The following is an 18,067-nucleotide window of genomic DNA, read 5'->3' on the forward strand; positions in this document are numbered from 1 at the left end:
AGCAACCAACATCATTTTCCTCAGGTCATAATTTCCTGCTTTGAAGTTCAGCGTGTAGCCTTTTCTAAATGTAATACCAATACATTTCGTAACAATTGAAAAAACAGAACCATTGTTATAACGAACTACATGACTCCAATCATTGTTTCGTATGCCACTGCTACAATCCTATTTATCTTTTATCAGGCTATCTACATCAATAACAAAAAAAAAATCGAGAAGGGTTTCCCATGAAAAGATAGAATTTTTTTTGTATTATTTTTCTGTATTTATCTGCATTGGTAAATAATTCCGAATACACTTGACATATGACAAAATCTAAGGAAGGCAGATTCTACTGAGGTATGTCAAGTCAACGTACTGTGTTTCTTCCAACCATCATTTCGATTTTTCAATTCACACTGCTTCATATTTCTCTACAACTTTAAATGAAGGTCTTTTCTATTTAAATCGAAATTCTGGATTTAGCCCTATTAAATACTTATATGAACTTGCATTTAATCACCTTTTACGAATGCAACGTTGGACCTAAGTGGTAATTTCTTCTCCGTAGCAGACGTGCTACCAATATTAAAGTTTTCATAATATTATCGCATAAATTAATGCATTAAGACTCCAAATGGGAAGCATACTTAAGTGAAACACAGATGAAATATGTCTTCTGTAACTTTATATTACACACGTTTATGTATGCTAATAGCGTGCTTTGTCATTATTGATCTGATCAAGGGAATTAGGAGAATTTCAGATCTCTAGAGAGAGTGGCAAAGCGAGACATTGGGTTGTCTGCAGTGTATATCACAAGAATATATATATATATATATATATATATATATATATATATATATATATATATATATATATATATATATATATATATATATATATATATATATATTGCAAATCTTGATGGAAACTGAACTCTATGCATTTATAATGAAATATTTATTACATTGAGTAATAGGGCCGATCCCATTACTCGATGCCATCATCGTGTTTACATCGAAGCTGTGAAAACAAAATGATTACGTCTGAGGGTTAATCTTCTTCTATGTACTCTCTAAAGAAATCGAAATACTCGTGCTTCTTTCTGTGTACTAAAAGCACGCCAAAAAATAGTAGAGCATAATCGCTGGATTTCAATGTTTTCTAAGTGGAAAAAAAAACAACAAATAAACCAAAGGCACGCGGCCTCATCTTTCATTATTATGATCGTTTATGCATTGTTTTAATGTTATGACCTAAAACTGCAGTGTGTTGAATGAGTGTGCAACAATACTATCATGGTGGAGTTTCCCTTTGCCGGATGTCCAATTTTGATTCGGAAAACACAAATAATTCCCACCTCTTCAGATAGCTAAAGAATTATTAATTTTGTTCGTTAACCGCACTCCACATTTTAGCCATTGTTTCTTCATGTTTCATAATTAAAAATCTCCTGGTTGAAGGCGAGTCCTTAGCTTAATCGGAAGAATGACACATGCCCTTTGGTTCGGATCTTGGGTTCGCATCAGCATTCGTATAATGGCTTTTGTAGCTGAATGCACTTAGCCGATCTCATGAAAAACAGATGAAGATCAAAATACTCACCTCGTGGTGTTATCTACCCCATCATGATTCTAAATAACAACACTTTCAAATCATTTATAATTTTATAAGAAATCTAATACAAGTCAAGCATATAATGATATATTCTTCACAGGTAGAAAAGCGTGGAATCACACGTTAATTTTTTTTATATTAAAACACTTCTTATATTTAGGAAATAGACTACATAAGGTCGACAGAAGGTTACATATTATGCAATGTTTCAAAAATATTAAAACAATGTACTCCATTTAAGATAATATATGAATATTTAATAATCAAACACCAAAAGTCCCTTCTCTTCAAAACTACAAAATCCTTCCAATCCTCTTCTGAGACGTATGGTATCCAAATGCAATATGGCATGGGGAACGATGCAGTGTGAACCTTGTCTATATGAAGAGTAACTTGTTCGGACATGTACCTGTAAAAATTAGATCACTGTGTCGGAGAATCTAGATCATTCTCTATAATTAATTTTTCATAAAATTTCGTATATCGGTGTTTGCAGTGGATTTATCCTGTGATGATTGTTGTAAACTATTCCTTGTTTCTTTATTTTTCAAGCTATCACCCTTATTTTTATTTCTTCTTTTTGTATTGATATTGCAAACAATTCTTAGGCAATCTACTAACATTATTTGGTTTACTGTCACACGCGCCTTCAAGCAGTACAACGGGAGATGGAAGAAAGAGAAAGATTAAAGAATTGAAAAAAAAAAAAATAATGGGTTAAATCCACTTTTTAAATTTTCACTGTAATAAAAAGTATACCTTTACAACTTATGATTTGATTCCATGTCTCGCTTCGGTTTGCAAGACGCGAGTTAACTTACATCGTGCAAACAGTAAATTTTTTTTTTTTAGAATCAAAGTGCTTATATTCATCTTCAAGATGCTGTTAATGAGATTCTCGTGAAAAGAGTTTTTGGATAGCAGTGACAAGATACAGTTTCTTTTTCGTTATGGTTTGCAAGTTATTATTCGGTCGTTTCGTGTGAATGCGTGCGAATTAGGAAAGACTTTATTTCGACACGAAGCCGTAACCTTAGAAAACACCGAATACAAGGAAATGAATGCGCCTAAAAACTGTTCACTGACCTCTAGTCATATTTAGAAACGAATACAGTTTCGTTCTATTCTTAAAATATGTGATATACTTGAGGGTGGGGATGAGTAAGATAAGATTTCGTAAAAGATTCACAGCTATTATTATGAAGATAATAACGCACGACCGGTTTGGTTAAATCGATACAATTTCAGCTATTCTTACAGGCTCAATTGTGGGTTAAAATCTTGCTGTGCCATAGATTTATAAATGTTATGTGATAGGTGAATTTCAACACCGGATGTGAGATCACCAGTCTTCTTATTGGAGGGATGAAGTGCCTTGAAAAAAATTATGTTTGGTCTCTAGGAACAAGGTGCTCATCATCATCATCATCATGGGTATCAAGGATTTAGGCCAAGCATGGCCTGTTCCGGCTCATCATTGAATCGTTTAAGAGGACGTCCTGGTTTTCTTTTTCCTAATGGCTTGTACTTTAAGGCTTATTTTGGTAATCTTTCCGTTTTCATTCTTTGAACGTGTTCCATCCATTTATGTTTATATTTTTTAAGTTTTTCTATTACTGGTTCTTGGTTTAATTCTTTCGTAATTTCTTCATTTCTTTTGTGATCAAATAGGGTATATTTTGCAGTTTTTCTCATAAACTTCATTTCTGCTGTTAATCTTTGTCTGTCTTTTTGTTTTATTGTCCAGATTTCGCTTCCATACATTACGACCGGTAGGGCTAATGTATTGTATACTTTTAGCCTGGTTTGTTTTTGAACTAGGTTTGGTTTAAATATAGAGTTAACTACGCCTGTTATTTTTAAATATTTTGCAATTTTTACGTTTATATCTTTTTCATTTTCATATGTGATCATACATCCTAGGTAGTTAAACGAATTTACCTGTTTCTAAAATCTTGTTATCTATTACTATTTTAGTTCTTGCTGGATCTTGTCCTTTAAAGGCCATAGTTTTTGATTTTTCTGTTGATATTACCATACCATAATCTTTGGATATATTATTTAAAATACACTCTCCTTTTTTGTCGATGACCAGAATTTGTAATTATTATTTGGTCATCGGAAAAAAAGGAGAGTGTTTAAGTTCACAATTGGAGAAAGTTTAATACCTTGATGGAAGTTTTTATTCCATTTTATTATTATTTCATTTCGATAAATATTAAAAAGAGGAACAAAATTCTAGGTTTATCTAATCCTTAATCCATTCACAATATGCTATGACAGCTGCCTATTGCAGTTGTAAGGATAATGTCACGTTTACCCTTCCTGGTGAAAGAATCTGGGTTTGATTTCCATCCAGAACGTAAGTAACCTTTACAAGGACCTCTCAGATGAACATGAGAGATGAATAATATTGTATAGATACGTTAGGATTGCTTTTTACTCCCGAAACATTGTTTTTTACTCCAGCAAACGAACAAACCATCCAGAGCACACACATGATATATAATAGACTACACAGATAGCATTTTGCCATCCTGCTGCACATAAAACATTAGAAATAATTTACGATCTATCTTATTCAGTCAAATACATTATTGAAAACGAGATGAGAAGTAACTTCTGAAATTATCAGAGGAATGAAGTCGCATAAATCATAAGAAGAACGCAATTGCGCATGCGTGTGATAAAACGCCGACAGGAGATGCGGTTATTGTATCCATATTTTAACGTAGATATTATTTACTAACTAGCAAAACACAGCCAATGAAAAATACCTTTTAGAGAGCGACGGATAAGACACAGTTTTCTGAAGAGATAAATTATTCAAAAACATTATAAAGGAAAAGGATAAAATCTCTATTAAGGCAGCTCATAAAACGTACTGTAAATAATTAATTTGTGTACGAGAAACGACATCGATGCCTTCAGGGTTTAGTAATGAATAAAAAAACGAAAGATGTTGCATATGAAAAACATGAATTAGAAATATAAGCGGGATGGCAAAGGATTTGTAATAAATAAGACATAAAGAAGAGGATCAGAATATAGTTTGCATTTTAACTTTTTAAATTTCATCTGTTTCGATAATCTTTCCTTCTCTCTCTCTCTCTCTCTCTCTCTTTCGCTGTTTCTCCTAATACTGACAATTTCAAACTGCTGTCCGTTAAGGCGTCCTAATTATTGCTAGATTAAATGGAGGAATTATCCTGTCATATTACGTAATTAAAATACGCAAATTGTTTTTACTATACTTACAGTAAAAAAAGGAAATTACGGATGATTATAAAAAGTTGAATTTGCAGTTGTTGTATTGTTATGTCAATGATTGCCACTGCAATTTATATTGAAGCTGTTTTGGGTTTGTTTGTTGTTGTTTTTTTTAATCAAAAAGTTTATTTATAGTCATTTGTAGCTGGCATACAATTTTTTATATTTTTGAATCTGTGTTTTTAGTTTTACATTTTTTTTTCATAATTTTCATTAATTTTCTAACCTTAGTTTTTTTTTTACCAAATTTTTTTCACCCAATATTTTTACCAATTTTTGACCAAATTTTTAACAATTTTTTGACCAAATTTTTAACAATTTTTTTGGCAAATTTTTAACAATATTTTTGAGCCGAATATTTTCACGATTTTTTTTTTCACTAAAATTTTTTGTCACTCATTCCAAAATACTAACTTCCATAAAATCAGTTCAAATCGACGAGATTTTCGATGTGTCCTTGACACTCACACACAAATAGAAATCTCCAGTCTATTTGAACTGATTTTATGGAAGTTAGTATTTTGGAAAACATCCGAAAATAATTATGTTGTAGCTTTTAGGTAAGCATATACACTATATTGACAAAACTATTTGGACACCTAGTTGTAGTAAAAAACAAAGTACTGATGATAAAGAAGACAGCCTCTGTGGTCCCGAGCAAATTTGGCGTTGTAATTTGGTCTAAAAATGTTCGATGGAGTTGAGGTCTGGACTCTGAGCAGGCCATTACAACACTTCAGCTTTGTTTTGTGGAAACCAGTCTCGGACAAGCAGTGCAGTATGGCTGTGGTGATACTTCGGTAGTAATCGAAGTACCTCCACAGTGTCGGAATAAGATTGTCCAGGTAGCCATCAGACGAAATAGTTTTGTGCACGTCCACCAATGGACCAAGCCCCACGCAACGGAAACACTCCCGTATCATTTACCGAGCATCTACCAAACTCGACAGTTGGAACGATGCACTCCTGACGGAACAAAATCCAGATCCAAACACGATCGTCAGAGTGAACCATTTGGAAGCGTCGCTTCCCATAACACTTTCCAATAATTGAAGGTCCAGGAAATGATATGAAAGACATTAGCTCAAACGTGGATTGGAATTGAGGGATGGTGATGTGTGGCTTGATCGCAGCAGCTCTGACGTGGTGACCTAAGACATACAACTCTCTGCGTTTGTTCTTATGCAGCATTTTCCATGTTGACTGTGAGATCCGCCGCTTTTATGACATGTGGAATGCTGGAACGTTCCTAGGAAGAGCTTCACGATCTCGATCAGTGAGTATAGATGGCCTCCCAGGTCGATTTTCTACTGTGGGTAGAACCATCGCCTTTCCATCTACGAATGGCATAAGCAACTGTGGATTTCGGTACACTGAGACGGGTAGCAATGTCACGGACAGCAAGACCACTGTTGTGACACTCAACTGCTATCCCACGTCAGAACGTGGCATCTTGACATAGAGTACAGTGCAAAGCATACAGCACATCCCACTTTTTATTACCAGACTTACGCAGACACTCCTTGAATATTTGCATATGGTAGGATCTGAAATTTGCATGGCACGTTTACAGAAGCATTCGAACTCCTTAGTTGTCCAAATACTTTTGTCAACATAGTGTATGTTGTCCGCTTTTACACAATAGCACACTTATCGGTAATAACTTTAATTTACATTGTCAGTTTTTCGAATGTTTGCATGTAAAAATATCCACTTTGTTAGTTGGAACATCATACAGTATTTTTTTCTTTTTAATTTTAATTAAAAGCAATAAAATGTAATCGAAATCTCAGCTTTATTAAAAGGCAATGATTGGTTTATGCATTAACATCAAATATAGAACACGGAACTTTAAGTACAGCGATTCATCGTGATACTGAACAATCTTCGTTCATTTGCACTGATGAGGTCGAAGTTTTGGTTGGAATAAAAAAAAAATGAATCTTTAATTTTATAAAGGTAATTAGGCGATGATAAACTTTATTTGAATCTGTTTAGAAATCGATTTACTGCTGGTCATCGATTCCTTGCCATTCGCTGGAAGATTAATCCATCTTTATCCGACATACATAGACAATACATAGACAAGTCTGGCTTGTCGTTTATTATTGGGATTAAAACGTGGAGTTATAGGATTAAAAATTAAAGTTAAAATGAAACAACTCCTACTTACCTGCTCAGAACTGGACAATCCGCTAACTAGAATATTAACTGAATGAGAAAAATATTTTGAAATAATTTTATTAGCAAAATGATTTGAGAAAAAATATCTGAAAAGCACCTTTCTTCCGTACGAAAGTTAGTAGATATTGTGGCATTATCATTACAGAACATTAAAAGAACATTTAAAGAACATTAAACTGGCGAAAAAACATGTAAAACTGTACATCAGAACAATCTACAAACCAGTGGATGATATATTTCAATATATTTTTAATATAATGTGATTGTCTATAAATATAGTGGTGGTGGTGGTCAGGCGGTAGATGGCGCTGGTGTAGATGGTGATGAAGATAGCCGCGATTAGCGGAGTGGTGGAGACAGAGAGTTGTAGAGCAGGTGCCCTCCCTCGATGAGTCCTTGGACTCCCTGGAAGTGTTATGTAATAATAATAATAATAATAATAATAATAATAATAATAATAATAATAATAATAATAATAATAATATATTACAGGTAAAAGATTAACGAGATCCGCTTTCGTTTCCCAATAAATTGCATGTCGAACTAACATCCTCAAAGCTAGGATTTGTTCCATACATCATAACGAAAGGCCTGCAAGGTTAAAAAACATTTAACACAAGTGGCAATTGTGGATAAAGTTTACTTATAGATTCTTTTTTAATATTTACTGATTAAAACGTTCGTTATACTGTACACAGAATAAATGCTGTGTAATGTATGACATTCTAATACAATATACTTAATCTGAATTGTCAAGCGACTTAGTCTGCGCATGCCTGGCAGATGTCAATGATTCATTGTTTAATCAGAGCAGTTTTATTTTAATATTAGCTACGAAGATAAACCGGCCTGTATAACTGATTTTTTCTCTGCATGTATATCCACCTATTCTATAGGATAAATCATTCGAAGAATGTCTTTTCAGCGTGTCTAAAGGAAAATCGGCAGTAAAGGATCACGTGAATGTCTGGTGTTAAGCAGCTTTATGTGACACTTTCCAGTAATGGACCAACGACTTCCGATCTAAGACACGCTCAGTAATTTATAAAACTTGACGTACACGTGATTATTTTCTTTTTCACGACTGTGTCAAGTACAGAGTCATCTATTCTTATTACAGCATATGATGTCATAATTTCCCATAGAAATTGGTAGGACTCTCCAGGATGCTTCGGAGCAACATTCACTTCCGTAAGATTTTTTTTGTTCTATTGCTTTATTGGTTCCTTAAAACCCGAAATTGAAATTCGAGACCGAACCGGAATGATTCGATTAATGTTGTTTTTCCTTTTCTTTTTTTTTCCCTTAGAGAACTCGACATGCCTTTCTCTCTTTTTTTTTTTTTTACTAACTCCCTCGAGGTATCTTTACGAAATTAACTTCGACCAGTGTTATTCTACGTACCAACGATTCCACAAACATTTGGTGTGTCAGCAGGTTTTCGTCAAATGTATCTGTATTTGTTTGATGGTTAAAGGAAACACGTGATGGAGAAAATTAAATCAAAACAACAGGAAGAATCATTGAAATACAAAATTTACTAAGAAAGTCAAATTAATCTAGTCAAACGAATAAAACGAAAAAAAAAACACTTTAAGCAAGTAAACTCACTGCTTAACATTCGATATACATCCTATTATTCTCTTTCTGTGCGTGTGTGTGTGTGTGTGTACTTCACTTTATCCACACCCTTGGGATAAATATTCAAGCTTATGACAGGCAGATTAAAATGTTTGATAAATGTTAAGCTAAGAATTTGACTCTGCTTGCGTGTGTATTCAAACGAAACAGCTACCCATTAATAATGTTTCTTGTGTGGTTAACAAATAAAAGACAAACGATCAACTCGATATAATTTTAACTGTGTAGATTTTACTGTGAAAACGAAAACAAAAGACATTGTTGAATAAACAATTGTCTTTTGTTTACTCAACAATTGACTTTTTATTCAACAAAAGGGATAGCATTTATTGTGATTTTCATGAAATATATTCATTTCTGTTTTGCTAATCGGAATGGCACTAATTGTATTCTTTTTAGTGAAAATTAAAATTATTATAGAGTGTTAATTATTTGAATTTAGCGAAAATAAATGCATAAGTTTATATTAGAGTAATTGTTTATTGATCAGCTAGCATACAAGAACATATACAGCAATGGACAAAAGGAAACACTGAGCTATCCGGCATTATCGTTAATGCATCGCAGTGTCTACGATGCACCAAACCCAGATGCTGGTGATTTGCAAAAATACTCCCGACATTCCAAGGGACGTGTTCATAAAGACTAACGGAAACCTGCTGCTGTTTATTGTAGGTTAGAATGGTATTCCGAGAGGACATCGGTGACTTTGAAAGGGGCGTGATTGTTGGAGCCAAGCTGGAAGGTTGCATCTGCGACTAGAACAGCTGAAATCGCATGTTAGTCTTGAAACAGTCTCTAAGGTTAGATCATCGTGGCAGTCGACAGGACAAACATCGTTTTGGTTTTGGTGCATCTCAAATGGTCTGGGTCGCATTCTCATGGCATGGTTTGGGTCCACTTGTTGTATTGTAAAGTAGATGCTGCAAGTTATCCTTCAATCATAAGTGATCATTTTCATCCCATGTTGACACACTTTTCTCCTACGCGGCTTGTCACGTGTCAACAGAATAACGCTCTCATTCATCGAGCTAATGTGGTCACCCAGTGATTTGCGGCACATGACGGTGAGGTGTCCTGTCTGTCATGGCCATTTCAATCGCCAGACTTAAACGGCAGCAGGCCTCCGTTCTGTCGGACGAATGGTGTAAAATTCCTCCTGTTGAGTTCCAAGCACTGACAGCGTCCCTTCTGGAATGATGCCCACGGCAGACCAACGATATTAATGGAAACGCGTCACTGTTTTCACTTTTTGTCCATTAGATGGACTTCGTCACCATGGGGAAAAGCAGACCCGAACCTAAATGATGCGAATATATTTTGGCCATAATTAAAAGTTATGTTTGTAACTTTACAACTGGTGGCGTTACCATCGCAGACATTGGGAAAACTTAGGAAATAGTAATGCTTTAAAACTAGGAAATGTTATACCATTGAATTATGACAAACACTTGACGCTATGAGGCGCTAGTGAATTATCTGTTCAATGTACTTGGTACGGGAAAAAAACTGAAGAACATCTACTTCCTTGAGAACAAGCGTGATTTAAACTATTAAAAAATGAAATAATTCTACGTTTCAACAACGTAATTTTAAAATTGCTATATTCGATCAGATAAATTTAAATGCTAAGAAAATTTTAATTTTAATTTAAAAATAGATAGCAGAAAATCAACATCGATTATTCCTTCAAATTCCAACAGCTGCAATTTGCTGTGAAGTTATATTTCGTTCTACTCATTAACAAATCGCATGAACAGGATTTAAAAGTCGGTTGTAGCTTTAAAGGTAAGCTATACGTGTCTTGCTCTTGAGGTGTCACGTTTACCGAGCTGTGACTTGCTGCGGAGTTCGGGCAATAAAATGGACGATAAACTTACTGAGTTCGTAGGCTGTTCCCTACTTTTCGAATCTCCAACACGAGACACAGCGGGTATCAAGAAACTGGAAGGAAAGTTGCGTTAGTAGTCATGTCGATCGGGACAAAAAAAGAATACTTGATAGTGCAATGTTAAGACTTAGGAAACTAAAGAATTCGAATTCTACCAAACACCAGCTGCTATTTCGTGAAAAGATTGAGTACAAGGTATATGTCAATAATATTATATACGACCGAAACTTGGAAAGCAAACAAAATGCGAAATATTTATGAATGAAAGGCATAGAACTGCTAAAAGTTCTTCGATGTATTACATAGATTTTATCTTTATCCATTTCGATATTAATAGATCGAACATCTAATCAGACATTCTAATATGATAGCACGTGGCAGGAAAGATTTTTATTCCATAATTCAAGAAAATTGACTGCCCAGCTCACATTATTTCAGACAATATGTAATGGTGAGGATAGCAGCCACAAGATGGCGACAGGCGTCTGCCGTTCTCTCCTCCCGGATGTCATTTAAAATCATTGATAATCTTGGACCAGCTGTCTGTGATTAGCTAAGGATAGAGATTAGCTACGCACTAGTCTACAAAACGTTAGGGCTAAAATATACTCCGTTTTGAAAAAAATCCTGCAACTCAGTTTAATTAATATACGCTGTACAAAAAATTTGTCAAATACAGTCGCGTGAATTACGACTAATCATATAAAAAGCGTGCTGTAGAAAAAACATACTCTTCATCATGTTAGTCAGTGAAGGATCATTACAATTCGACTCTATAAACTTCAGGGTCATTATAAGTATGCAGTAAAATCAGATAAAACTTATCTTTAACTAATTATAAGTTTTAGAGAGAGATATGTTTTGATGCTGATGGCTAACAAACACGTACTTGTATAACTTTTTATTTCGTGTGGGATTCCCCCCCCTTTACTCCTCCACTGTCCCTTAGGACTCATTGAGCCCTCCTAATATGGGATTAAGTATGTATTTTATGACTGTAGATCTGTGTGTGTTCATGGGCCAGTTTGCCTGTTCTGAGGGACAAAAAAACCCGAGTTTCCTGATGAAAAAAATCCTACCCCAACCGTCTAACTCACCTTTAGTCGAAAGAGACCAGATAAAGGTTACTCACATCATGGACGGGAATCGAACCCAGGTCTTTTCGACCAAAGGGCTTCGTCTTGTGTAACTTGTATAACTGGCAAAGGAGAACCTGCTTTTCATAAGTGGATCAAAAAAATCAGCTAACGCCTTTTTTTGTTCCTGTATAGGGAGTAGGCAAAGCCGTTTTATGGGCAGTTCAATCTCCACTGGTAGCCAATCAGAGATAGCTGGCCCAAGGCTATCACTAATTAATCATTACGCAATGAAGAAGGCGGCTAGCAAGTTCCGCCATCTCGTGGTTTCTCACCCTAACACAATATTTGTCATGTCTGAAAATAGTGTGAGTTCGACGGCCGATATGAGTTTACTGGACGAAAAACCCGAGTTTCCGGGAGGGAAAACCCGCTTGCCCGTGTCAGAGATCGACTAACTCGGGAACCGGTCGAAAAAAAAGCTTAGAAAAAAATTCCTCTTGTCAGAGACTAGATTTGAACCACGAAGCCTTTCTTCGTGTGGTCAAGAGCTGTGGTGTGCAAACGCCACTGTTACTGAGCTACTCGTGGATCACTATATAGAAATTTTACACCATATATTGTCGTAGATTATACCATCCAAACGTCCATCAAAACTGACTTTAATGGATATAATTGAGTAAGGAACGTTTGCATTTCAGCAAAATCTATCGAACGGTTTCGGAGATAAAAGCCAAGGTATTAAATTACTAAAGATCTCAGTAAATAACACCCAAGAAACAGGAAATCAAAATCAATGCATAATTATGGAAAATATTTAAAAGCAACCAACCATTAAAACTAAACTACCTCTGTGACCTGCAATAAGATGCGAATCACCCGGATAGGTAGAAGTAAACAAGAAAGATGATAACCACACACAAAAAAGGAAATTGACATGTAAGTTAATGCTTTTCTCTATAAAATACGAAAATGAAAGTAAGAAAACTTGTTTAATAGGTCCAAAAGTAGTACAAGGCTTGTGATTTGAGCAGTTCTGTGCGATCAATGGATTAAATTAGCTGTGACAGCCATTGGTATGCAGTTACATGTAACCAAGGTAATGATTATATCGATCTTTCTCCTCGCTACGTAAGAGAAAGATTTATAAAACTCTTCATGCGTTCTTCAGATAAGGAAGTCCTTTGATTATAGCAATTCATAGTAAGTGTAGCGGTTGTGTGTACTGGGACCAGCAGAATGGGAAGGAATAGCAAGCTGCATCTTTAGAAACTTAGGTGTTTAGAGGGAAAATGATACTTAGATGAAATGGAGGGGGAGGAGGAGGAGGAGGAAATGGGGGGATATTCACCGTGAAAGCGAAATATTTTCGGTCTCGCATGAAGCTAATACAGCTAATCTTAATTATTAGGGTGTCATTAAGAAAACAGTCTGGGAATTCAACAAATCCTAGTCATTTTTATTGGGATTTGTTGAATTTAGTAAGTTCTAGTTAATTTCTTACTACAAAAGTGTTGCATTTATAACATCGCTAAATAAGTGCAAATTATAAAAGTCTTTTCGAATCCAGTGGCAACATAAAGATCAATTGATTCATTTAAATGCTATTCGTTCTTAATTAGCCTTGTAGATTTCCCACTTGTTGGGGATGAAATTCTTTTCTTTCATCCTTCAACGAACAGGGGCATCAGTATCGTGTGAGTTATCAGTCAAGGGAAATTAAGGAAACTAATTATTCTTGTGTGCTCTGTATTTAACGGGATTTAATTAGCTGGTCTTTTTATCCATGACTCCTTTTGCTTCGTTTGAATTTTACAGAGAATAACTTTGATTGGTCTCATCCCATGTCCAAATGACACTTGTAGCACAAAAAAGAAACAAAAATTGACGAATTCGATTTATTTATAAGCACTTTGTCGTATGCATGCTTTCTGTAAATAAATCTACAGAAGGGCATGTTGGGTCTTTAGCTCCGGTAAACGATATGTAAATTAAAATATACACATACGTTCGAATTATTCTGCACTCGATGTCATAAATATATTCGAATTGCTGCAATAAGAATAGCATATGAATAAAAAAAAATCATTTTCATTTATAATAAATAAATAAACCAATAAATAAATAAACCCCATAGCTCCTACTTCGATATATGTATCTAATGCACCCAACAGATATTGATAACATCTATGATAACATCTATGTAATCATGCCAAATGTGGTATGATTACATAGATGTTATCACAATTGATAAATTCTGTAGCATATAAGCAATCAACTCATAGATATGTGACCGATTTTGATAATATTTTGTCATATTCTGGACAAACGAAAAGCGATGGTGTTTACTTCTCTTTTTCTATTGCCATCTAAACGCAACTTCTCTCCTTCTGTGCATCCATCTCTCTCTCTTTCTGTGTATGCGTGTGTGTGTGTGCACGCGCGCGTCTGCTGGTTCACGCATCCAAATAACGCCATCATTATACTCCATACTTTCCTACTCCAATCCCAGAAGAATCCTAAACAGCTAGGATGATACCAATATTTGTAATCCTGAGAGATTATGTTCAAAACTCTATTCCAAAAAATATATGTTAAAATCCGTATTCTATAATCATTAACAAAGCAGGGAAAATAAGCCTTTGTTTCCGACCTATTCTGATAAGAAATATAAAAAAAAATAGCTATTAAATCATCATCATTACTTCTGTTCTTTCGAATATAATGTTCAGATGGACAGCCAGAATCTCAACCACCTGGAAGACTATCCCTTAGTCAGTGGCCACCAACATCAATTCTTTCGATGTCAGTTCACAGTAGATTTCTTAGCCATTTTCTGTGGCTTTCTTATGTCTTCCAAGATGGCGCCTGACATTTCAAAGGTTAGATCAGTGTACGGATCAGTATTCCTATTTATCAAACTGTATATTATGTTCTTCCTTCCACACTTTGTGGTTGAATGGTTGAATGTTTTAGATCAAAGGAATTGATCTAAACCATTCCGAGATCTCTAATAATAGGTGAACACGTAAGGTTATATTTCTATAAGCATCCTTCACCGAGGAGTTTTCAAAAAAAAGTAAAAAATCCAATTACTTATTCAAAAAGTTTTTTTGAATTATTTATAGTAGTGATATTTTAATTTCGTTAATTTTAACATTTACTTTTAATATTTGTAGTTTGAAATAGTTCGCTACAATTGTCGTCAATTACACAGCTCTTTTCATATTAGCCTATTGTTGCTATAAAATCATCATTCATTTATGCTGCGGGTTTTTTTTGCACCTCATGCTCATGATAATAATTTAAAATGAAATTATAAAGAGAGAATTCCGGTCATTGCAGCTTAACACACTAATTCATAAACTCTGATATTTATTCCGAGTGATTTTTGTACTAGGTAAACATAGGAGACTACTATATCTATTTCCCGAAGTTCCACTTGTACTGGCTTTTTGGGGATTTATTTATCATACATCACCATTTTGTTTTGTCTTTGTTTATATTTAACGTTTATACTTCCTATATTTAATTTATGGAAATTTTCTGAAGTTCTATAGGATTTTCTAAAAGAAAAACGTCATCAGAAAATCACGATTGATTTACGAGTATTTCTTTCCCTTTACTATAATTCCTTTATTTTTCAAAAATCCTATCGGTATCTTATCATCACGTGATACCATTCTGCTATTCATCCTTCCCATTGAACTTCTTTTAAAATATGAGAGCATATTTCTCCTTCCGCTTGGAGTGATCATACTGGTTTAATATTTTGGAGTTCCTGTTTTTCTTATGAGTTTTTTTGTCTTTAACGAATATTTCATTTTTATTTTTAAGGCTGTTTAAGTTATTTTGTTCAGTGATCAACTCTTTCCTCACCCTTTTCAAACAAATTGTCGTTTATTGCAATTCTGAGTTTCTTTCTTTTGAAGATTCTAATTTCTTGTGTCATCTTTTCCTTATTGTTCTACACAGCTCAGAGAAATTCTCTTCCATTAATCTTGTTTAGATTTCTTTTCTTTTTTCTCTTTCTGAGAATGTTTAGCGTTACTTCGGATAATTTACGTTCATGCTTATTTTAATTAATTCCATCATTCATGTTGGTATTGTTTGGCAGGGTCTCTGTTTATTATTATTATTATTATTATTATTATTATTATTATATAGTTTTTATTCTAGTCTTTGTTCATATCAATATTATTACATTTTTCTTCTAACACTTTTTGAAGTGTTTTTTTCTTTTTCTTTTTCTTTTTCTTTCCAGATTTGGTAATTTAATAGAGTTTTGTTTATTTTTAATCAGGTTCTGCCTTTCCTATTTTTTGATGATAAAAATGCTCATTCTAGTTATTTTTTTACAGCTTCGCAGGCCCATTGATATGTGCGCAGTAGTTCAACATTCAATGCCATCTCTCCATAGCTTCGTAGCTATTTAGTAGTTGGTCGAGTGATTCAAAAAATGTACGCCTTCCTTCGTCTGTATGGTGTGAGACTGGTGCATAATTCTCAATTTACAACTCCTGCTTATTCTGATGTAGAATTCTGGAATCCTGTTTGCGACGTATTTTATCTCTTGTATTTGATCTTTAATGTATCGGTGAATTAGGAAGGCGATTCTTCTCAGGGTTCTGGGATTATCACCACAGAAGTGCAAGGAGAAAAAGAGTTTATCCTGTGAAGGTTGTTTCTCGGCATAACAAATGTACATTGCAGAGAAGTAGCAGTAGAAGTAGCAAGGTCTCTTTCAATCTCGGAATGAACTATGACTATAACGTTTTGATTATTTTGTAGCTAGATGTTTTTGTGTTTGTCTCTTTTTAATTTTTATATGTGATGATCGCTGAACAGAATTTATCCATTACATTCTATTTAATTATTTTCAAGGATAGTTAAATGTAATTAGCATTTTTTCATTCAGCACATCTATCTAACTTGTTATGTTGCAAAAATTAGCTTCCAGGGAATTCGGTAAATTCCGTTCTAGGATTTATTTAGCTTCCTTTAGTCTCACAATAAGTTTAATATTTTCCGGAATCGATCAGTTCTTAAATATTTCGCCTTTTCTAACCTCAAAGAAACATTTACTGCAAACCAATATCAGAATCATTACAAATCAACTAACATCACCTATAAAAGTTTTTTGTAAAACATTTTACAAACATTGTTTGTAAAATTTTAGCAAATTTTAACAAATATTTACACCGTTTGTAAAATAAAATTAACAAATTTCAACAAATGTTTACACCATTTGTAAAAAAATTTAACAAATTTTAACAAATGTTTACACCATTTGAAAAAAAAAAGAGCGATGTTTAGAACGTTTGTAAAAAAGTTTTAACAAATTTTAAATGTTTACAACATTTGTAAAAAATGTAACAAATTTCAACAAATGTTTACACCGTTTATAAAAATAATTAACAATGTTTACAACGTTTGTAAAAAAGTTTTAACAAATTTTAAATGTTTACAATGCTTGTAAAATAAATTAACAAATTTTAACAAATGTTTACACCATTGGTAAAAAAAATTAGCGATGTTTACAACGTTTCTAAAAAATGTAACAAATTTCAACAAATGTTTACACCGTTTGTAAAAATAATTAACAATGTTTACAACGTTTGTAAAAAAGTTTCAACAAATTTTAAATGTTTACAACGTTTGTAAAAAAATTAACAAATTTCAACAAATGTTTACACCGTTTGTAAAAATAATTAACAATGTTTACAACGTTTGTAAAAAAGTTTTAACAAATTTCAACAAATGTTTACACCGTTTGTAAAAATAATTAACAATGTTTACAACGTTTGTAAAAAAGTTTTAACAAATTTTAAATGTTTACAACGTTTGTAAAAAAATTACAAATGTTGTTATACATTTGTAATGTATTGTAATAATAAAAAAATTCAGATTATTCATTTTTATTCTTCTTTTCGAAAGAGAAACATCGAAAATTTATCTCAAAATCTATATCTGCATTCGAAGATAAAAAAAATAATAATTAAATTTCAGTTCATCACAGAACTGATTTTGTTTTACAAAACAAACCTTTTAGAAATGTGGAAAGCTTAAGGAATTTCAATTTATTCATTTTTCAGTATTGTTTTGCTGTCACCTATCGGAAGGAAGGCTCGAGACAGTACGAGCTGAAGGCAGAAACAGAAATGGATTGTAATTCGTGGATTCATGCAATAGACAGCGCGAGGTAAGTTTCCTATTTTTATTAGGTTATTTATTTTGTATCTATCCGTGTAGTTACTCAAAATTATTAACATTCTCTTTTGCCAAAGTTCTGTTATTTTTAGTTTGTCCGATCTCTCTCTCTCTCTCTCTCTCTCTCTCTCTCTCTCTCTCTCTTTCACACACACACACACACACACACACATAGAACGCTTAGCTTTTGACG

At 33.7% G+C, this 18,067-nt stretch overlaps 1 protein-coding gene across 1 annotated transcript in view; it reads left to right on the forward strand.

Moving 5' to 3' along the window:
• LOC150105752 (ras-specific guanine nucleotide-releasing factor 2-like) overlaps positions 1–18,067 on the forward strand; it is a 294,996-nt gene that overhangs the window by 82,307 nt on the left and 194,622 nt on the right. The window contains exon 2 of the mRNA XM_090394546.1: positions 17,760–17,866. Coding sequence (XP_090250672.1) covers positions 17,760–17,866 — 107 coding nt within the window. The remainder of the gene's footprint in view (positions 1–17,759; positions 17,867–18,067) is intronic.

This window comes from Typopeltis vanoorti, chromosome 6 (assembly GCF_054136105.1).
Source record: "Typopeltis vanoorti isolate ZY-2024b chromosome 6, IOZ_Tvanoo_1.0, whole genome shotgun sequence".
Taxonomy (NCBI): Eukaryota; Metazoa; Arthropoda; class Arachnida; order Uropygi; family Thelyphonidae; genus Typopeltis; species Typopeltis vanoorti.